This window comes from Leptonychotes weddellii, chromosome 5 (genome assembly GCF_054177405.1).
Source record: "Leptonychotes weddellii isolate Sample4059 chromosome 5, ASM5417740v2, whole genome shotgun sequence".
NCBI classification, from domain to species: Eukaryota; Metazoa; Chordata; class Mammalia; order Carnivora; family Phocidae; genus Leptonychotes; species Leptonychotes weddellii.
Window position 1 is genome coordinate 16531072 of NC_138373.1, and position 22241 is coordinate 16553312.

At 54.3% G+C, this 22241-nt stretch overlaps 1 protein-coding gene across 1 annotated transcript in view; it reads left to right on the forward strand.

Moving 5' to 3' along the window:
- The window catches only part of GTF3C1 (general transcription factor IIIC subunit 1), a 70950-nt gene that overhangs the window by 43274 nt on the left and 5435 nt on the right, over window positions 1-22241 (forward strand). The window contains exons 16-32 of the mRNA XM_006746717.3: window positions 272-417; window positions 1088-1185; window positions 1692-1788; window positions 1901-2078; window positions 4763-4904; window positions 5199-5334; window positions 5984-6065; window positions 6194-6382; window positions 8249-8406; window positions 10262-10404; window positions 12184-12265; window positions 12524-12636; window positions 14621-14683; window positions 15545-15638; window positions 19234-19406; window positions 20297-20584; window positions 21532-21791. Of these exons, the coding sequence (XP_006746780.2) occupies window positions 272-417; window positions 1088-1185; window positions 1692-1788; window positions 1901-2078; window positions 4763-4904; window positions 5199-5334; window positions 5984-6065; window positions 6194-6382; window positions 8249-8406; window positions 10262-10404; window positions 12184-12265; window positions 12524-12636; window positions 14621-14683; window positions 15545-15638; window positions 19234-19406; window positions 20297-20584; window positions 21532-21791 (2442 nt within the window). The remainder of the gene's footprint in view (window positions 1-271; window positions 418-1087; window positions 1186-1691; window positions 1789-1900; window positions 2079-4762; window positions 4905-5198; window positions 5335-5983; window positions 6066-6193; window positions 6383-8248; window positions 8407-10261; window positions 10405-12183; window positions 12266-12523; window positions 12637-14620; window positions 14684-15544; window positions 15639-19233; window positions 19407-20296; window positions 20585-21531; window positions 21792-22241) is intronic.

Consider the following 22241-nt stretch of genomic DNA (forward strand, 5'->3'; position numbering starts at 1 on the left):
GAGGTGTTCCCGAGGCAGGCACGCCATAGCAGCGTCCAGGGGGGAGTCATAGTGCTTCTTCCTCCTCATCCTCTGAACCGGCTGCATCCCCATGGTGCCCTGATCAAAATAAAGTCATAATCCAGACTTCCTGGACCCGTGGGCCTCCTGCCTGACAAGTAGGGTTTTGCCCGAGTTTGTGGTGAGAGGGAGTCAGGACCTGCTGGGGTGATGTCACAGCGCCATCGTGACTGGGGCCCTGCCTGTAGCACTGACTTTGATTCTCTCCTAGTATATGTGGATGAAGCCTCATGGAAACGCTACGTCCCTCCCATCCCAGTCCACAAGGACTTTGGCTTCGGCTGGGCTCTTGTCAGTGACATTCTCCTCTGCCTGCCCCTCTCCATCTTTATTCAGATTGTGCAAGTCAGTTACAAGGTACTGATGACTCCCGGGGCTGTTGTGGGGGCTGGTCCCTCAGCTCTAGGCCAGAGAACCTACATTCACCCAGTCAAGGGAAAATACTTCAGACTTGCAGTTGTCTGGATGCATGGATGGATGGATGGAAGGGTGGGTGGGTGGGTGGATGGATGGATGGAAGGAAGGAAGGTGGGAGGGAGGGAGGGAAAGATGGAAGGATAGATAGATTGGATAAATGGGTAGATGGTTGGGTGGGTAGATGTATGGGTGGGTGGAAGGATGGAAGGAAGGAAGGAAGGAAAAAGGAAGATGATGGGGAGAGATGGTGGGATGGACGGATGGATAGATTGGATGGGTGGATGGAAGGAAGAATGGATGGATAGATAGGGAGGGAGGGAGGGAGGGAGGATAGACTGGATGGATGGATAGAGATGGATAAATGATTGGATGGATGGATGGTTGCCTGGTGGGTCAAGGGAAATACTTCAAAGACTTGTTCTTATGTTAGATCAGTCAGATAGATTGAAAGACACAAATAATTATAACAATAATATTTTTAGAAATTTGGTAAATACAGAAAATGGGTTCAGAGAGACCACTGTCCAGAAAGGAGTGGTGCTTGTGTTTCATGATTCTTGCAATAGACCCTGGCCTTGAGGGTGAGCTGATCCTGAAAATGATCTCTTAGGTAGATGACCTTGAGGAGTTTCTGAACGACCCTCTGAAGAAGCACACGCTGATCCGCTTTCTGCCCAGGCCCGTCCGGCAGCAGCTTCTGTACAAGAGGTGAGGTCCCTGGAATGGACACAGACTGGCCGAGGGTCCTGGCAGGCTCCCTGAAGTTAGGGCTCTGAATGATCGTTCACCAGGAAGAGGAAAGGGTTCTGCCTTCCAGGTTGCGAAGACCTGAGGTTTTCGTTAATTCAGCGGTCCTATGAGCCTTGTGGATAAAACATGGGCAAATGAGAGGTGCAGGCGGGTAGATTTTATTACCGAATTCCAAGGTTAAAAGAACCTAAAGTCTGCTGCAAGTATTGGGATGGGTTTCCCCTTTTGCTGCTTGTACTTTCTAAATCAGTCCCCCATGTAGGATCGCTGCTCCATTGCCCTGACTCGGTGTTGGGAGGGGGCAGAATCTGGATCTCCACCCAGGGCCGGCCCGAGGCCAGCCCTCCAGGACCCACAAGGTAGAAGGGGGAGCCACGAGTGAGTCACGCCCCTCAGCCCAGATGCAAACCCTCTGACCACAGCTGGTTGTGTGATTGGAACCCCCACTCCCCTCTGTTTTCCAGACGGTACATTTTTTCTGTGGTAGAGAACCTTCAGAGGCTGTGCCACATGGGGCTGCTGCAGTTTGGCCCCACGGAAAAGTTCCAGGATAAAGATCAGGTGACGTCTCTTACGCCTGAATGAACGGGGTCCTGGTGGCTGAGCAGTTTCCAGACAGCTGACCTGACCGTGGTTCTGAGGTTCGTTCTTCGCCCTGTCCACGTGTCTCTAGGTCTTCATCTTCTTGAAGAAGAACGCGGTCATCGTCGACACCACCATCTGTGACCCACATTACAACCTGGCCCACAGCAGCCGGCCCTTCGAAAGGCGCCTGTACGTCCTGAACTCCATGCAGGATGTGGAGAACTACTGGTTTGATCTGCAGTGCGTCTGTCTCAACACCCCTTTAGGTACCGTCTATCTTGGCGGGACCCCACCGCTCTGCCTGCTTTCTGTGCCATCACCGGGGTTTTGGGCAAGAAGACACTAGAAGTGGCTGCTGGCTTTCAGACTGCTCCCCCTAGACCTAGAGTGTCCTTGGGGCTCCCTTAGAAAGGGGGGCAGTGGGCTCGGAATGGGGGGCTCCCAGACACCCTACACCCGTTTCATCCAGGCCACTCTGCTTGGTTCTTACTCACTCATGCATTCAGGAGGTATTTGCTGAACACCTTGTATCTGTCATCTCTTGGGTCTGCCCGTGAGCAAGGACATAGCCGTGTCTGCCTTCACTCCAGATCCCGAGTGGGCCCCGTGCCACGGAGGAAGTGTGCAGGGGCGTGCGTGGAGGGCAGGCGGCTGGGGTGGTCGGGAGCAGCCTTTCTGAAGCGGGGGCACTGAGCGGAGCCGGCGAAGCCCAGAGCTGGGCGAGAGCCCCACAGGCATGGGCATGGCCAGTGTTGTTGCAGAAACAGAAGGGGCTGGTGGGGGAGGGCAGCTGCCAGTGGAGAAGCAGTGGGGGGGTCGTCCGAGCGCTGGGGGCTTGCAGGACTTGGTACAGGCCGTATCCGGAGATCAGGGAGAAGTGCGCCCTGCCTGCTGGGTGGGGAACGGATTGAGGGGCCAAGAGCAGAAGCAGGGCTGTGACGCTTATCTAAGACAGAGCTGTCCGCTGGTGACCGTGAAGGAGGGGGGCAGCCTGGGAGGTATTTTGTGGGGTGTTTTTGTTTTTGTTTGTTGGGAGGTTTTGGGGGGGGCGGCGGGGGAGATATTTTGGCGGAAGACCTGAGCAGATTTGGCCAGCAGGTCGGTTGAGCTGGGTTCGGGGATAAGCCCTTCGCTTGCATCTTCTTCCTGTCCCTGGAATGTCCCCTGACCTGTGTCCGCCTGGCAAGCATCGCCTCTTCAAGGAAGCCTTTCCAGCACCTTTATACTGTTTTCTGATTTCCTTCTGGGGATTCCTCAGGCCCAGGAAATTTGGCTTCCATCCCCTGGTGTCTTGAAGTGCCTGGTACACCGTCGGCATCCCATAAATGTTGATTGACTAGATGGAGGGTTTATGGAGGCCATAGATCAGCGCTCTGTCCTCTAAGCCAGATTCCATCTGGTGTCTTCTTGCCACTTGGAGGAGGAAGGGATGTCACGTCCAGTCCACACCTGGGAAGGAGCCCTCGTCCCTTCCTCCTGTCACAGAGCCAGAAGATCAGTAGTACACTTTGCTTTTTGCAAAGCAGGAGTCCCACGTTTATTTGGTAGAATTGTTTAGTGCCGGCAGGGTAATGAGCTCCTGTATTTAGAACCTTTAATGTAATGGGTCCAGACAGGACCCATTTAGAACTGTGTGTTTCATGGAGTTCTCTGGCATTCCGTGAGCTAGGCTTTTACCATTTCAGATTTTTAGAGTGCCCTAATTCCCCTGCATTTTATACCCAGATGAAAATTTGTGAACCAGTATGTTATCTGCACCAGAGTTGTTGAGGCTTGACAATTGGTGAGTTTCCATCCCTTTTAGTGTTCATGAGCGGAAAGTGGGGAGGCTTAGAGTCCATTAATCAGGCATCGATTGTCCCTTTGTTCACCGAACATTCGAGGAGGTTCTGGCCCGAGGACTGAGGGAAAAGCACCATATAATAGGACGTGAGCATCCTTTAGAGCAGGGGTGCGCTGAGCACGGGTATACCGGAAGCACCTGGGGAGCATGCTGAAATGAGGATTCCTGGGCCCTGTCCAGAGCTTTGGATTCAGCAGGCGTGGGGATGACCTACATCTGCATTTTGAACACACAGCATGGCCTTAAGTCCTCCTAGGTTCAACTGGCCATTCAAATGCATGACCTTGGGCCTCCCTGAAGCCCTCTCTGAGTTTTGCCTCTCCATTTCTGAGCTGGGAACAGCAGCACCACCACCTTATGGGCTGAAGCCAAGCTGGAACGCGGTGTCTTACATAAACGCCTGCTGAGAGGTGTGGAGCATGGGCTCTCGCCACTGCCCCTTGGCCCCCACCCAGACCCAGGTCTGCCATCGAGTGTGTTAGAAGACTGTCGTTGGTACCCTGCAAATCACCATAACCTTCCTTTGTCTGACTCAAGCAACAATGTAGTGTAGTAGTTTATATTTTCTTGGAAGAAACGCAGTTTTCTTTATTGTGGATTAACAGCACGTGATTGCTCAGCTATGTTAATGCACATCTTGGGCATGCAGGAAACATCTGGCTGCCTCCCACTGCCCACTGGGCCCAGGGAAGCTGACGCCACACTGAGCTGTCTGTCCAGATCCCTGCTGATCCCGACCCCTCAGCCACTGCTCCCTCTGGGCTAGCACCCGGGAGCTCCACACGCTTCCCCCGAGGAAGGAAGCCTGGGACCCCTCTGCTCCCGATTCCCACCCCCGTTGGGTTCTTCTGTTGCCGGCTTGCCTTCCCTGCTTAGCGGAGGTCAGCCAGGGTACAAATCCTTCACTCGGTTCACCCACCAGTGTTGAACGCTCTGACATCGATGATGAGGCATTTGTACGAAGAGGTTCTCGCAGTCTCAGAGCCCCTGCGCTGGTCGGGAGCAGACGCAGGAAGGGAATCTCTCTCTGGCCCCAGCCATGCGCCCTGGCCGCCCCGAGCTGCAGGAGCACACCATCCTCAGGGAAGCTCGTGTTTCGTTTCCTAGGTGTGGTGCGCTACCCGCGGGTCAGGAGGAGCAGCGCCCAGGATCAGGGCCTCGAGGAGGAGGGCAGTCTGCAGAAGGAGCAGGAGAGCGCCATCGACAAGCACAACCTGGAGCGCAAGTGCGCCATGATGGAGTACAACACGTGCGTCCCCGCCCCACACACACCAGCCCCCCGTGTCCGGCCCCGCATGTAGGGCCGGGAGTGCCCCAGGCTCTGGGTGGCCGTGGGCTATATTGTTCAAAAAAAAAAAATCGGTTGCCAAAATTTAAAAATTGGGAATTTTACATAAATATCCGGGGTTTTTGACAAGTGCTTTGCTTCTGTCAGGTATTACCAAAAAAGGTAAAAGTTAGGAAAAAGACCCTCAGCCATGGCACAGGCTCTCTCTTCAGTTCCCAAGAGGGGCTCTCTGTCTGTTTACTTCCCGCCTCTCAGGGGCAGCCGTGAGGTTGTGGATGAAGGCTCGATCCCTGGGGATGGGCTGGGAGCCGCTGGGCTCGATTCCAGTTTCTACGGGCACCTAAAGCGCAACTGGATCTGGACCAGCTACATCATCAGCAAGGCCAAGAAGGTGGGCTTCTGGGGGGCAGGCCCCCCCCACCCCTGGCCGGGAGCTGCCTGAGCTACCCATCCCCCTTGCCCCCGTTTCTGAACTGGTAAAACAAAATTGACCAGAGGCTCGAGTATTTATTTCCGTATGTATGGTAGGTATATCAATCTGGTCTGGCCTATGTTTTTTCAGTGGGTTCTAACTGATTCTGTGATGTGGACAGTTATTCCTTTTTAAAGAAGGAACAGGGGCGCCTGGGTGGCTCAGTTGGTTAAACGACTGCCTTCGGCTCAGGTCATGATCCTGGAGTCCCGGGATCGAGTCCTGGGTCGGGCTCCCTGCTCAGCAGGGAGTCTGCTTCTCCCTCTGACCCTCCCCCCTCTCTTGTGCGCCCCCTCTTATGTGTGCTTTCTCTCTCATTCTCTCTCTTTCAAATAAATAAAATCTTTGAGAAAAAAGAAAGAAGGAACAGAAAGTCTGTGAGACAGAGGTCAGACATGAGGAAGTGCACAGAAGCAGCCCAGCCCCTAGAGCAGCCCACCCCCTAGAGCAGCCCACCTGCCCCCGGCCTCTCGGCAGAAACCTGAACACCTCTGTGCATTTGATGCTCTGGGCCCCTGGGGGTTCAGGGAAGCCGCTGCTTGATTCCAGTGATGCTCTTGCCTTTTAGGAGAACACTGCTTCTGAAAACGGGCTCATGGTGAGGCTCCAGACGTTTCTATCCAAGCGCCCATTGCCACTCGGTGCCGGAGGTACGTGTGCGGGGAGTTCACCCTGGAAACAGACGTGGCTCAGGCCACGTGGCTACGGCACGTTCCATTCGTTTTCTGGCCCTCACGGGGCACATCCTGAGATGCTCACCTCCTGTGCTTATTTCTAGGCAGTGGCAGGTTGAATATCTGGGGGGAAGCCAGAGTGGGAACTGAGCTGTGCGCTGACCGGGAAGAGCAGTTCGAGATTGACCGAGAGCCCATGCTGGACAGGAACCGGAGAGTGAGGGGTGGAAGAAGCCAGAAGCGGAAACGGCTGAAGAGAGACCCTGGAAAGAAGATCAAGAGAAAGAAAAAAGGTTTCATGATGATTGCTTGTATCTGTGGGCCTTGTCTTTGTACATTCCGGCCCAGAGAGAGGCAGTCGTGTCTCTGCGGCCGGGGTGAGCTTTGCCCTCAGACTCGGGGTTCTGTTTGCCCACCGTCTGGGGGGCTAACTGCATGGTTGCCGATTTATTCCCCACATCGAGCTGGCAGACAGATCCGCGGGCTCCTGATGTGTTTTCCCTGTCTTTGTGTTGTAGAGCACCTTCTCAGTAAGCTCCCTTGCTTCAATTTTCTAACTTCATCTCAACTGAGAAAACTGAAAAGTCTTTAGTAGAAATCCTCATCACAGCCCAAATCCTATTATTCTTTTGGTTTGGCTTTTAATATCTGCATCATGTTAATCAGGCCAAAGTCCAAAGTCCTGTTGTGTTTGTAAATTAGAGGAAAGGTGGGAGTCGGTCAGGCCTGCAGAATCTCTTCCAATCTCAGGAACCCCTGGGGCGTGTTTTGGAATCTTGGACAGTGAGGAGACTGGTGTGCTTCTTCGACCACTTTTACATCCTCGAAGTGGTCTGTGTGTTGTAACAACGATCTGATAGCTATAGCACTTTCAGACAAGAACAGAATGTTTAAACGGGAACCTGTTTTCAGTGGTTTCTTTGGCTGGCGTTCATAACAAGTCGCCTTGTGTCCGTTGGAAAGGCCCCCTTAGCGCAGCCTATCCAGATATGCGTGAGATCAGTTTGGCTCACAAAGACCTGAATTCATCACAAGGCAAAATACGGTGGTGGTGTCCCTTGGAATCCCAAATGTTCTCGCCCTACTTTTCTTCTGCCTTAATTTGGAAAAACTTCCTAAACAAACAGTCTCTTGGAATTGGCAGTAGCATATGGTGTTTACCTTGTGAAACTGCCATGGGGAGGAGATGTTGAAAATAACCTAGTGGGTAAGAGCTTATGGTTCAGATCCTGGCTCCCGACTAGGCTGTGTGACTTGGGGCAAATCGCTATATCTCACCATGTTTCAGGTTCCTCAACTACAAAATGGGGTTATAACTGCCTCCTTTTAGGGCTGGTGCAAAGGAGAATTTTTTTTTTTTTTTTTTTAAGATTCTATTCATTTTAGAGAGCGAGCGAGTAAGAGAGCACGTTCGAGGAGGGGAGAGGGGCAGAGGGAGAGGAAAGGGAGAGAATCCCAAGCAGAGTCCACGCCAAACTTCGAGCCCAGGGAGGGGCTTGATCCCACAACCCTGAGATCATGACCTGAGCCAAAACCAAGAGTCAGATGCTCAGCCGACTGGGCCACCCAGGCGCCCTGCAAAGTAGTAGTTTAATTATGCGTTGTTATACATAAAAAGCTTAAACCGGTGCTTGGCACACAGTCAGTATTCCCATAACGTTGGCAACCGCACTGGGTGTTTTATACCCAGTCTGGCTCAGTCCTCAAGGCAGCTGTGTAGGATGCACCTTGTCCCCACGGTGCCCCAGAGTTCACACAACATCTCTGAGGTCACCACGCAGGAGCATGGTGGGGGCCCTACCTAGCACCACAGTGGGAAGAATGGGAGATTGGCAGATAACAGGAGGCTGCATTCAGGCCGCCCAGCCTGTCACCATGAAATCTGACCAAAGAGAAATGATAAGAGGGCTAAAAAGAAAGAAAAAAAAAATCTATCTATCTATATATAGATATAGATAAATATATCTGTCTATGTATATATATGTATCGAGGCCTGAGTCTTTTGTGGTGAGTTTATCTGGCTTCCGACACAGCGTGATTCTGATAACCCTTACCCTTGGTCAGATCTCACTAGCTGAGTAGGGACCCTTCCCTCTCCAGAGTGACAGCTCCAAACCAGTTGTTAGAGGCTCCCTCTCTTCTCCCCCTGATATTCTCAGAAGAGTCCCCCCAAGAGAAAAGCAGGAGCCTGCGTTACCACGATGAGGCCGACCAGAGCGCCCTGCAGAGGATGACCCGGCTGCGTGTCACCTGGTCCATGCAGGAGGACGGGTTGCTCATGCTCTGCCGGATAGCCAGCAATGTCCTCAACACCAAGGTATTCAGCCCCCCGGGCCCTGTTCCTTCCCGGCCTGCAGCCTGTGGCATGGCTTCCCCTCCTGTGGGGAGCCCTTTCCCTGTGTGGCCCCTGGGGCACTCCTCTCGTCTGTTTTGCTTGGCCACCAGGAAGAACATTGCCCAGAATCCTACAAATGAATGCTCCCATTTTTGCACGTTTCTTTCCAGTCTTGGGGTAACACACACAAATCTTTGCCTACCTGCAGGCTAGGCGGCCCAGGGTTGTTCTTTCCCTCTTCACCAGGGGTCTGACACTTTCTGCTCCCCTTTTTGCGCCCTCATCCGCCTGGAAAACTCCCCTCTCTATCTCTCCTAACCGCTTATCATTTCTGGAAAGGCTTCAGTGACCCTGCCAATTGGAAGTAATGACCGTGTTCTTGCTGCGCCCCTTGGACATAGACTTTCCATGCTGCTTTTGCTGCTGGTCCTTCTTGGCCCATTGGCGCAGCTGCACCTCACGAGGCAGGGAGACTCTCGTTTGTTTCCGTAGCTACAGCCCCCAGCATGGTGCCTGCCGCACAGTGCTTGCTCAGCCGCTGGGTACTGAGTCAGTGTGGAATGGTGATGGCGGCCTCGGCCTGGCTCCACGCCTTCCGTGCCACCATCCCCCACACTCATGTGTCCTCCCGGGCCGTGTCCCTGAACCCCGGCAGCTGGGGAGGAACTCGCTTCCCGGGTAGCAGATTCTTCCTCTTTCCTCCGATGTCACCACCTCCAAGAAGGTCCCGAGGCCCAAGCTGGAGTTCAGCTCCTCACCCTGTTCCCCACAGCAGCCTCACTGACTCCTACGCTGTCTGTTCCCGCCACTTTGTGCTGTTGGGATCTTCTGAGTTTGCAGCAAGGCATAGGGAGCATCGAGGTAGGCAAATGTCCAATCGAACTGGTTCACCAAAGCCACCGGAGAATGGGCTCTGCCACCTTCTAGTGCAGGGCCCCTTCTAGGTCGTAATGCCGCCGGGTAGCGTGGGAACGGCAGCTCCCTCCGAGCCCGGTTTGTGTACCCTGTCCTCAGGCACGCCGGCCGAGAGGTGCAGCCCTGGGTGCCCTCTGCCTGCAGGCTCATTGGATTCCTTTTCTGGACCACTTTTCCCAGATGTTCTTTAACACCCCCCCCATTCCCTCCTAAATACCAGCCCAATCCCTTCTCCCAGAAACAAGCTGGAGGTGACGTGTCGCTGTCCCTAATATCTGTTCTTTACCTCTGCAATGGCTTTCCATCGCAACACTGACAGGAGGGAGGTGCCTCCCGCCACCCACCCTCCATGCAGCTGGAGGGGCCAGCAGAGCCTCCACTCCCCTGCTTGAATTGACACCAGATTCTTGGGCCTCCTCATTCTGGGGGCTGTCGGAAAATAACCTTGTCGGCAAGCCCCCTTCCCTGTCTGGGCTCTGCCTTCCTGCACGTTTTGGCCGAGACATTCTCCCGAGTCTCTGATGAAACTCCTTCAGTGCTTCTGTTTCTGCTGATGTGCAGAATGTTTCTGAGCACACATAACATGAACTTGAACCTTTAGAACCGTCTAAATACAGTGATGTACTCCTAACGCTCCCTAACATATTGCTCCTCCAGACAGTATTACCCGACACCCTCTGAGCACCTGTTACTTGCCAGAAGACACTCTCTCCCAATGAACATTGAGGACTTGGGCTTATTCTTCGCCCAACACCTCACTGGTGCCAGGCACGTAGTCGGTGCTCCGTAAATCTCATAGTTTGGGGTATCTGCTGCAGAAAGAGGCGCCACAGAACATACCCTCCCCCCTCCTTTACGTTAAGAACCTGGAACGTGGGCTCTGAGGATACTGACGTTCCATCTCGGCTTGTGTTTGCTCCAGGTGAAGGGCCCCTTCGTCCCCTGGCAGGTTGTGCGGGACATTTTGCACGCTACCTTTGAAGAGTCTCTGGATAAAACATCTCACTCAGTTGGACGAAGAGCTCGCTACATCGTCAAAAACCCACAAGCCTATCTGAACTATAAGTAAGCCTCGTTTGAACTTTCATAACTTCAGGCCAAGGTTGCTCCCATGCTTCTAGTTTGTTACTCTTCTCTCATCCCGTTTGCTTAAGAGTTGTCCACTGGCTCACCAACAGCCTGTCCCAGTGTTGGGGTCCGTGATTTTTCAAGGGCCGGGCCTGCTTCCGGGCCCTTCCACACATCCAGTATCATGTGGACTTTAGGCCAGCCTTGGGAAGTAGGTGCTGTTCTGCTTTGCTACCCAGGAAGAAACGGGCCGTCTAGGCTAGGTGGCTTACTGAATATATCCCCTCTGCGCCCACCTCTTTCTCACCCGGCCAGGGCACAGTACCATCGCCTGCCCCGTCAGCCTCCTTGACAACCCCCTCCACAGGCACGGGCTTGAGTGGAGAGGGCCAGAGAGCATCCGAGTGGGGTGCGGAGGGGCCCAGGTGTTGCCGCCAGCATGAGAGGGGGGCCAGGAGGGGACACATGGGCGGCGTTGGGAAGGACTGCTTCCACCAACTGGTTGTTCGTGCCATGGGTGGTCAGTAGGAGAGCTTGGCTCTGGCTGGATTCTGAGCCTTGGGCCACCTGCCATCAGCCAGGCTGTAGAGAAGAACAGCCCAGCCCTGGATTGTGGAGAAAACTCCAGCCGGGGTTTCTCAGCCTCAGTACTATTGACATTTGGGGTCAGATAATTCTTTGCGACGGGGCTGTCCTGTGCGTTGTAGGCTGTTTAGCGCTGGATGCCAGTAGCGTCCCCACCCCAGCCGTGGCAGCCAGACATGTCTCCAGATGTCTGCAGGGGCCAGTGGGTTAGACATAGTGAGGGGCCTTCCTGCGGGGAGCCACTGGCCCCTGTGCATAGAATCTTAGACTTCTCTCTCGCAAAGGGCTCTGGTCACCTGCCCCAAACTCCCATTCTTTCAGAGTGGAAATGGGCCCAGAGAGAGGATGCTGGTTGGCCAGGGTGACAGGGCATTGGCAGTGGAGTGAGTTCTGGGACTTGGGCTTCCTGGCCCCTGCCTGAGGCTCTTGCTCGTGTCCTGCAGCCGCAGCCGGGGGACGGGAACACGAGGGGGCTGTGGCCTGGAGCTGCCGGACCTAGCACACGGCATGTAGCCACTTGGAGGCCGCTCCCTCACCTGTGAGCAGGGTGAATCTACCAACCGTAGCCACCCTGGCCCACGCGCCCCAGCCCTTGGCAGACATGTGACCTCGGGGGCCCCTACGCCTCACCGAGCTCTCGAATGGAATGACGGTCTCTACCTTGCAAGCTCTTTATGAAGGTGCAAGTGCCCGGCTGCTGGGAGCCCTGCAAACACCTGTTGCCTTTCCCTCTGTTTCTTTTCGGGCAAGTCAGGCTCTCTTTCCGTCACGGAGAGACAAAGATGTCTGCAGTGGACAGTTAGTGCTTTTGACTAATAGCGAACACCAGGGCCTGGAGGATAGTGTAAAATTTACAGTACACTTGCACATAGCGCATCTTGTTTGGTCCTGGCCAGATGCCTGTGAGGGCAGGCAGGCGGGAGTCGCTGTTCTCAGTTTACGTGTGGCGGATGGAAGCTCAGAGAAGCCAAAGGAGTGAAGCCTGAGCAACAGCAGGCCTGACTTGAATCAGGGTTGGTTGACCCCAAATCCTTCCTTGTTAAGAGCTGTGGTCACCCAGCAGATGTATAAGTAAATCATACCTTGTAGTTAGCCAACGCCAGACGTGTTAGAACAGGAGCCTTTCCCGATGGTTCTGAACACAGACATTATTACAATGCCAGACTTCACGTTTGTCCTCTCTTCCTGCAGGGTTTGCCTCGCTGAGGTGTACCAGGACAAGGCACTTGTTGGAGATTTCATGAATCGAAAATGTGATTACGAAGACCCAAAGGTAGGCCCTGTGTGGTCATTGGGCTCGGCCTGCCCTGAAGGCAGGGGGGTGTAGGTTCCTGTCTGGTCCTCCGGGTCCCACAGCACCTCTGCTGGCTTTGCAAATACGGACGTTGTTCCTGAGCGTCTGGGAGATCAGCTCGTCAGTTCTGGGAGGTCGCTGCTCTGGGAGTTTGTTGTGAGATTTTCCTTGATGTGTCAGCAAAACCTCCCTTCGGGGCGAGAAAGGGCTTAACGTCTCGTTCTCCCACGTTGAAAGGTTTGTGCCAATGAGTTTAAAGAATTTGTGGAGAAGCTCAAAGAGAAGTTCAGTTCGGCTCTAAAGAATCCTAACCTTGAAATCCCAGACACGCTCCAGGAGCTGTTTGCCAGGTGAGGTTCTTCGGGGAAGTTTCTGTGTGATCCTTGTGGGGCAAGAGGAAACGTCATGCCTGGCCACAGGCCTTTCCCTTGGTCAGCACTTCCATGGCCTCGCAGCTAACCCTGCTGTGTCCTTGACTCAACCACCTCGCCTCCTCTCATGGGCAACTTGAAAATGGGAGATCCCTGCCATCCGTAGCACCCCACCGGGTGTCCCCGTTCCTTCTGCCGTGGAGGCCCTGCTGCTGACCCAATCCAGGCCTCCGCAAGTGGTTAGTATGCTTTTGCCAAGATTGCTCGTTTGACATATGTGGAAACCAAGCTAGAAGTAGCTCACCCAAGGCCACGGTGCTTGTGAGCCACAGGGCCAGGACCTGAACTTCCACATTGGGTCTGACTCCAACGTCCCAGCCCTTTCCAGCTCAACCAGTGGGCACCTGCAGAGAACATACTTGGCTTTGAGCATAGAACCCGTGAAATGTTAGAATCTAGGGTTCTGTAAACCAGGCCTGTTTCCACTGCTTAATCCAAATGTGAGTTCCTTCTTAACCACCCTCATTGAGACGGTCCCTCTGGCCACTGGATGTTTTCTGAATCTCTTCCTATAGAGGTGACAGTCATCGATCCTTTCCTATTTGGGAACCGTATGATACGGTTGTAGCTAGCCCCCTGAACGTCATTTGGAGATCTCGTTCTTTGATTCAACCAACAAGTAATTCACGTCGTGCCCGCGTATGCCAGGCCTAGGGAGCGATTTGTAGTCCTTTGCGGAGTTGACACCTGTTACTGTGTTTTGTGTTTCTTTTTGCAGCAAACTGTTCCCCAGAACTCCCAAATGGCAAGGTTTATATTCAATTTTAAAAGTGCTTCAAATGACCCGTTTACCTATTTGTAATTTATAACCCCACCTATTTTCAGTAAATATATGGGGGGCAACTTTTAGTTATAGAAAAATACAGTTAAGGGGCGCCTGGGTGGCTCAGTCGTTAAGTGTCTGCCTTCAGCTCAGGTCATGATCCCAGGGTCCTGGGATCGAGCCCTGCATCGGGCTCCCTGCTCGGCGGGAAGCCTGCTTCTCCCTCCCCCACTCCCCCTGCTTGTGTTCCCTCTCTTGCTGTCTCTCTCTGTCAAATAAATAAAATCTTTTAAAAAAGAAAAAGAAGAATACAGTTAAAGATTATTTTAAAGGAGAGTTCATGAACCATTTGGAGAAAAGAAGTCTCATCCAGTTGTAACAGTTTTAACACTAAATTTGATCTTGAGCATCCTGGCAGGCCAGGCAAAAAAGGAAATGGATCCAACAACTTTGAAAATAGTCCAATTTCTGAAAAGGTACTCCTTCTTATTACTAAATTTCAAGAATTTACTGTTGCCAGGATGAATTTTGACTTTAGGATCATAGAAACCAAAGAAAGTCTTACAGAGAAACAGCCATGTTTCTTAAAAAGTGAGTTTTGCGATTTCTTATATTTCTTTGCCTGGCTGTGTAGTGTGAAGGCTAGCACATTGGACTTCTCTTCTTGTATTTATTTGCTTGGTAGGAACACAAGGAAGCAGCATTACTTGAAGCTCAAAAACACAGATGGGGAAATAATCTGCTACCTAATACAACTACTCTCTTTTTTGGGTATTTTGTTCCAGGCGTCTTTCTTATGCTTGTTTGTAATCATAATGGGCCCATGATTTTAGATCCCTTTCCCTTAACAATTAACAGTGGCTTTCTGCCATTAAACACTTTCCTGTGTTGTTTGATAATTGTCAGGGAAATGAACATTCCTCATTTCCTCAACCCTCATTTTAACAACACGCTCATTTGGGGAGCAGAACGTGGTATGTTCTCATTGTAACTGACACGTACGTGTTTGAATTTTAATTAATGAGTTTTATATTTCCTCCAACACTTCAGCCAGTAAATGGCATGTTGAGTAAGCCTCCGCTCGGTTAGTGAAGGTCAGCCGTGTTCCACTGACACACTCATGTCCCGTTCCTTATGCAGATACCGAGTTTTGGCGATTGGAGATGAAAAGGATCCAACGAGGAAAGAGGATGAACTGAATACGTAAGCACCTATTGACCAAGTGCCTTTCCCTCAGCCGCTCGATTGGGCTGCCGGTGGCCCAACCGGGGACACCCAGGGTCATATCTAGCCTGCCCCCCGTCTTTGAAAATAAAGTTGTGTTAGAACATAGCCACGCCTGGCCCATGTGCTGTCTGCCGCTTCTATCCTATAGCATCAGGGTTGAGTGGCTATGACAGAGACCCCGAAATCTTTATTACCCAGCCCTTTCCAGGAGAAACTTGCCGACCCTAGCCTCATGAATCAGTGGCCTAGCCTCAAGGTGGGTTGAGGAAGGGATTTGAATTCCAGGCCCATGAGCTTTCCACACAAAGCTCTGGTTAGAAAACCTGGTTTTTTTCCATGTTGGAAAACAATATTCAGTTTGATTTTAGCTCTGTATTTCAGTGAGAAGCTTCTTTGGAGGAAAAAGTTGTTTAAGATTAGAGGAAAATATAAGAAATCGCAAGTTGTTTAAGATTAGAGCACATGGCTGGGTCAGTCAGTAGAGCATCAACTCTTGATCTGATAGGTAGGTAGGTAGGTAGGGCATGCAATTTTTGATTTCATAGATAGGCTGAAAATATCTCAGTGCTAACTGCATTTGTCAGTTGTCACGTAAACCCGTTTCCAGGGTACGGCACCCCTTACCCACTAAGTGGAAACGTTTCTCCCTGTAAAAATTGACCAGTTAGTAAGGCTTAAAAACCACCACTTGTTTTGTTTTGGTTTATGAATAGTTTTGGCATTTGGGTCACTTTTGTGGGATCCCTTTTTCTAAATAAAAACTGCACGCACCCAGACTGAGCGGTGCCCATGGCCCACAGCCTCATGTGCTGTGCCCTCCTGCCCACTGTCTTTCAGCATGGATGACATCCACTTCCTGGTGCTCCAAAACCTGGTCCAGAGCACGCTGGCCCTCTCGGACAGCCAAATGGAGTCCTGCCGGTCATTTCAGGTGGGTGGCAGGGACCTGGCGACAGCTTCGCGGCCGCGCTGTGGGGCGCAGGCCGTCAGAGGTGGGAGCTGAGTGAGGCCCTCGCTCATTCTCTTCTCAGCTGTACAGTCTCGGGGGGGCCCCGATTTCCCCTGAGACTCCTGTGCCCCCTTCTTTCATCTTCCAAGTGTGGGGACAGGATCCAGTGACTTCCAAAATCCCTCCCGGGCTGAGGTTTTGAGTCGAATGTTAATGCAGAAAATGAGGGTGAAGAGGAAGCGAGCCACGACAGAGAGCTGAGGGAGCGACTGACCTGTGCAGCTTCTCTTCTCCAAGCAGAATTCAGAAATGGCGAGCTGGCCAGAGGTCCCCGAGCGGGAAAGCGGCCTTTCTGTGGGCTTATCTCTCTCCTGGGAACGTAATGCTGCTCTGTCCTGGCTGAGTGAGGTGGGGAGGGAAGAAGGCGGTTCTCAGTGGACCCCATCCTGAGCCTGGGGAGGTGCTGGGCTTAGCACTCGTTTGTGAACACGGAGACTTGAGTTTCAGAGGCGTGAAGAAGCAAGTGCCCGAGATCTCACAACACTCTCTGTCAGACCTGAGACTGTGGCTCCAGGGCCCCAGCAGGGAGGTGCGGAGGAGGGCCTGTGCTGCCCCCTCACCGGAGCCGTGCCTCCCTTGTTCTTAATGACCACACCGGTCAGCACGTGGGCCCCGGGCCCCCCACCCCCAGAGGCCTGACAGGAATGCTGCTGGTCCCCAGGACTCTGACGCAGGGTGTAGACAGCGGGGTGCAGACCCAGCTGGGGCACTGCCCACATTCTCCAGGTGGTGCTTGTTACTTTGGCCGCAAGGGAGGTGAGGGAGATTGGGGGAAATGGAGTGATTGAGGGAAAACCCGTGGCCAGGTGTGACCACAATCCTTGTACAGCAATGGCCAGGCCCTCGCAGATCCAAGACTGAGTGTTCATGTCTCTTCTTTGAATTCGTCACCATGAGGTGCAGTTGCTTGTCCAGCAGTCATCTGGGACAGTCTAGTAGGAGGGTCCCCAGTCATCCCGTTCTTGCTATCCTTGGTGCCACAGAGCCCTTGAACCCTGCTTACTCACATGAAGTGTGTGTGTTTCCAAGTGGGAGGCTGGTCGTGGGGCGTTGCCCCCTCCTCTGTGCCGAAAGCCTCGTGTGAGCCGGAACATGCCAGAGAACAAGACTGGAATAGGGTGGGGTGGGGCAGAAGTCCCACAGAGACAGCCCCCAGTCTGGCCCCTGGCTCTGTCTTATTGGACCCGAGCTTGTTTAAAAAGAAAAAAAAATTGTTTAAATTTACTACTGACATTGCCCATAAAAATCCCAATTTCCGACTTCACCTATGGCTATGGAGGAATCTCTTGGCTGTGCTGCCCAGAAGGGATTCGAGCAGGACAGGACCTCGGGAGTTAGTCCAACTGCCCATCCCATGAAAAAGCCCAGCCCCAAAGTTAATGGCAAAAGCCAGGTCCCTGCGTCCCAACCGGGGCCTGTCCCCTGCATCATGCTGCTGCTTGTCATTCCTCTGGTTCCGTTTCCAGGTGGTATCCAGGCTCTCGTCCCTCTCCTTGACCCCCAGGGGCGTGGGAAATTGCGTGAGAGCACCTGGGCCACCGCAGGAGGCAGGGCGCTGCTTTCGTGACCCTCGCACCTGGCACCGAGTACTGGAAGGCCGGCAGGGACAAGGCCAGGGGCCATGTGTAGGATCCCACTTGGCTCCCTGCAGCCCCAGGTTTCTGGGAGGCGCAGTGCAGGGCAGTGGGTGGAAGTCTGGTGGGCTGGGCCACACTCCCTCCCTCCCTATACGTGCTCTTGCGCCACCCCAGCAGCTGTTGGAGGGATATGCCCCCCCTTGTCGTCGTCTTCATACGGAGAAGAGCTGAGGACACCAGGCTTTCCAGGAGAAGCTGCATCCCAGCTTGCACTCGCCCAGTGGGCAGGAACCGTGGTTTCCTGGCCACTCTCCAGCCCCTTGCCCTCTTCCCTGTGCGGTGCTCCCCCCCTCGAGCCTGTGCTCCACGGCTGACGTGGAAGCTCTGTCCAGAGAAATCAAGGGTGGTGTGCGGGCCTCAAGACTGACAAGGCCCAGTGTGTGCGCAGACCCCTCTCCGGTTCCAGGAGAACACCCCGTGCTGCTCCAGCACCCCATCTGACCACCACTTTGGCTCCTGATCCCCTGTCCTTCTGCAGTGGTGAGGTCGCTGGGCTCGAGGACAAGGCCTTGTTCTGTTCTTGGTCCCAGGCCTGCCCAGCGGTGTGGCCTCAGAGGATCCCTTGAAGTCCACGAGCCTCCATCTTCTCTGCCTCTCGTGGATCCGGGGCCAACGTAGCAGAGAACCTCCCAAGCCTAAAATTCTCAGGCCATGACACGTTTGCCTGGCCAGTGCTTTTGAGGAGACGGGTCTGGCAGGGACTTTCCTGTGGTCTGGCATATGCTGGACACTCGCCTTAGGTCGGCTGGGTGAGCCAGTGCTTTTCAGGAACGGGAGTCACTGGGACTCTCCTGGCCCTGCCGGCCTTGGAGCTGCTCTTCCTCTGGGCCGGTCCGAATCTGAGCCACGGAGCCGGGATGGCGTGGCCGGCAGGAGCCACATTTGCCCCGTGCTGGGCACCCGGTGCCAGGCGCTGCCGTGGCAGCAGCAGACCACTGAATCTGTGCTTCTGTGGGACTTCTTTCTGGTGGAGGAGAGAGAGAACGAGTAAGCGAATGAGGACATTTCAGGTGGAGAGCGTTGCTACGGAGAAAATAAAATAGGTTCCTATAATACAGTTGGCTGCAGAGGAGCAAGAGGGAGAAGGCTTTGCTTCTTGAGGGGACATATTTGAGCTGAAAGCTGGGTGTTGAGGAGTCAGCCTTGCAAAAATTGAGGGGGGAAGATGCTGTCCAAGAAATGGGAGCTGCAAAGGCCAGGCTCCCACAGTGGGAAGGCTCTTTGAGGGAAAGTAGGAAGGCCGGGGAGCCCGGAGCGGTGGGCAGGGTCGCAGTCCCGGGAGTCCTTGTCAGGTGTAGTGAGGACTGGGTGTTGGCCCTGCAGAGGAAAGCCGCGTGTGGTCTGGTGGAGGCACACGGGGCTCGCTGGGGCTGCGTGGCAGATGGCCAGGGGCTGGGGGCAGGCGGCACAGGCGGAGGCAGGGAGAGCACTTAGGCAGAGGCTGAGGAGCGATGGTGTAGACGGCGTCAAGCCCTTGTGTTTGGGAATGGTTTATGGGGGCACAGCCAACCGGATCTACTGATGGGCTGGGCGAAGGCTGGGGAAGCGAGGGGTATCAGAGGTGGTTCTGCGTTGACTCCCATGACCTTGTATCCTAAGACATAGCCGTGGGGTGCAGAGCTGTCCTTTGTCCCAGCTGCCTGTCCTCTGGGGTGTCCCTCTCTCTGATAGCGGTGAAAGTTGTCATCGGATTGCTAGCTTCCTGCAGGCTCTCCCGCCCCGCACCCCCAGGAGTCTGCTCCAGCCTCCCAGCCCCTCGGCCCCGTCTCAGTCCCTCCGGCACACGTGATGGGCTCCCGCTTCTGTGCACCCCTGCGCCCTGCTCCTCTCCCCCTAGCTGCTGGAGAGCCTCGCTCACCCACGGCCTTGCTGTGTTGCAGACTTTCCGCCTGTACCGAGAGTATAAGGACCACATCCTCGTGAAGGCCTTCATGGAGTGCCAGAAAAGGAGCTTGGTCAACCGGCGCCGCGTCAACCACATGCTGGGCCCCAAGAAGAACCGGGCTCTGCCCTTCGTGCCCATGTCCTACCAGCTGTCCCAGACCTACTACAGGTGAGCCCTCCAGCTGGGGCTGGGGCAAGGCAGGGCCCGTGTCAGAGGCCGCGCCACACCTTCTCTGCAAAGAGCAGCGCGTGGGAGCGGAAGGAGCAGGGTGTCCATCTTCCTCGGAGGGCGTGCAGCTTCTAGAAAAATCTTAAATGAGAAATGAGTTTCTAAGGTACTCATGAGCCCAGTGAAAGGCACGGCATCCTGGTCGGGCCTCATTGGCCGTTCTCACGGCTCAGAGCTGCACCGAGCTGTGTGTTCAGTTTGAAGCCATCCCATATCTTCCAGATGCGGACTGTAGCCCCTCAGCCGTCCGAGCGGTGGTCTGGGATGCTGAGCTACTTCTTGACCATTTCTGCACTGCGGCATTCTTGTCTGTGAGCCAAGGGGCGGCGTTCGCATCCGGAAGACCTTCTGGGTCCCTCCCTGGGACCTAGGTCCCCGTTACAGGGTTGTGGGAAGGCACGCTTTTGAACAGAGGCCAGGGCTTGACTCTGCGGTCGCCTCATGGAGACAGTGACATGGACACACGTGTCCTGTCGTCTCTGCACGGGTCGGGGTTTGCCTGGGGTAAAGATGATTGTCACAAGAAGTGCATTCGCCTTCCCCAGTTTGGCGCCTGTTTATAGCGAATGCCTGCGAGGCGTAGAGTATTAGGTTAGATGCAAAGACATGGCCCACCGGGAAGGTGCTCAGGTGAGCAGGGAAGGCACAGGCAGTTAGCTTGAAACGTGGCACCTTCATTCGAGGTAGAAAAGAGGGTTTTGGGCGGGTGGGGGGGAAGCTGGTGTGGTCAGTTTTGAACACAAAGATCTTAAGGGCCCGTAGCCCATCCACATGGAGGCCTCCAGCACCGCGTCCTCAGTTTGGACCTTACCTCCTTTTTGTCCATGCAGGATTTTTACATGGCGATTTCCAAGCACTGTCTGCACGGAATCGTTCCAGTTCTTCAGCACAATCCTGGCTGCCGGCAAGTTGGACCAGCCCGATAATTTTTCCTTCAAAGACCAGGATAATCACAAGTCTACAAGCCACCTGGTGGCATTTTCTCTGGACAGCCCTGGAGGGCACTGCGTGGCCGCCCTGACCCTTTTCTCTTTGGGCCTCATTTCCGTGGATGTCCGGATCCCGGAGCAGATTGTCGTGGTGGACAGCTCCATGGTGGAGAATGAGGTCATGAAGAGGTAAGGAAGGAGGTGTCAGCATGCCCTAACATGCTGCTCTGAGTGCACCGGGGGGCCTCATGCACTGTGGTGTCCTGTGGTGTCCGCGGTTTTATTTGCTCCATCATGTGGTCTTCTATTTTTTAAGCTTTTATTTATTTATTTGAGAGAGAGAGCGTGTGCACACGCACACAAGCAGGGGGAGAGGCAGAGGGAGAAGCAGACACCCCCTGAGCAGGGAGCCCGATGCAGGGCTCGATCCCAGGACCCTGAGATCATGACCTGAGCCGAAGGCAGACGCTTAACCGACGGAGCCACCCAGGCGTCCCTCCTGGTCTTTATGCATTCCACCAACACATGCTGAGTCTGTGCGTGTCATGTCTAGCCCTGTGTGGCATTTGGCACATGAGATGGCAGATGTCAGCAGGGCGGCAGGGAGCTCCCCGGGACGGGACCTCAGATCTGGGGACTAGGGACTAGGGACTTCAGCACTGTGTCTAGTCCACTGCCTCGTGCTGGTGCCTCCAGGTGCGGGGGGGTGGGCTTGGCTGTGCCAAAGAGAGGGACCTGTTGAGGTGTGGCTCTGGCAGGGGTCCTTGAGGGCCTAATAGCTAAGCTGGGATTTAGTGGAAAAGCAGGCAGTTTAGGGACAGAAACTGGAAGGGTTTCCAGCAGCAGGAAGAGCTCTTGCAAAGGCACTGGTATGTGAACGGGGGTGAGCGCGGCATGTGGGGAGGTGGTCAGAGGGGATGAATCTGGAGCGGCAGCGCTGCCCTTCACAGCCAGATGCCTGGGGGAGCGGGAGGGGGTCTGTAGCGACCACAGGCCATTGCTGAGGCCGGAGCACGGCAGCCCCTCTGAGGGGGTCACTGTGTGAGGGAGCCGGCCCTCCGCCGCCGCAGGGCCGGCTGGGCCAGCAGACACGCTGGGCCTGCGCTCTGTCACCCAGGTCCGTGTTCTTCTCCTAGTCTGGGGAAGGACGGGGGCTTGGACGAGGATGACGACGAGGAGGAAGACTTGGACGATGGCTCGGGGAGCAAGCGCCGGGCCATCGAGGTGAAAGCCCGCCAGGCCTCCCACACCAACTACCTGCTGATGCGGGGCTATTGCGCGCCCGGCATCGTCAGCACCCGCAACCTCAACCCCAACGACAGCATCGTGGTGAACTCCTGCCAGGTGACGTTCCGCCTGCGCCGCACCCCCGCGCCCACCCGGCTCTGGCCCACCGGTGAGTGTTTGCCCGCCGACACGGGGTGCTGGCCTGCTCAGTGCTGCTGGTTCCCTCCGGGGCTCGGAAGTACACACTTCCACAGACATCTGAAGTATTGCTTTCGATCTCTTGCTTTGAAAGAGGAGTCCTCGGCTTACATTCATCATCTATATCTCCGTTGCTTCCAATTTTTACACTCTCTTTAGTCCTCTGTGCGTTACCTCTGAAACTTTAAATAGCTTACTTAAACCTTGCTTTCCCATACCCTGAATTTGAGGCAGTCTCTTCTTCCTCTACGTAAAATGAGAATATTTGGGCCCCTTCCCACCCCTTTCTTGCCTCCCCTTCACCTATCGGGGTGCATGGTGTTCACTTTCAGTTTCGAAACCCCAGTTGGTGTTCTGTGCTCTGTCTGGAGTTTGGCTCGGGCCAAACCTGTGACCGTGGTCTTGGCAGAACCAGCTTTTC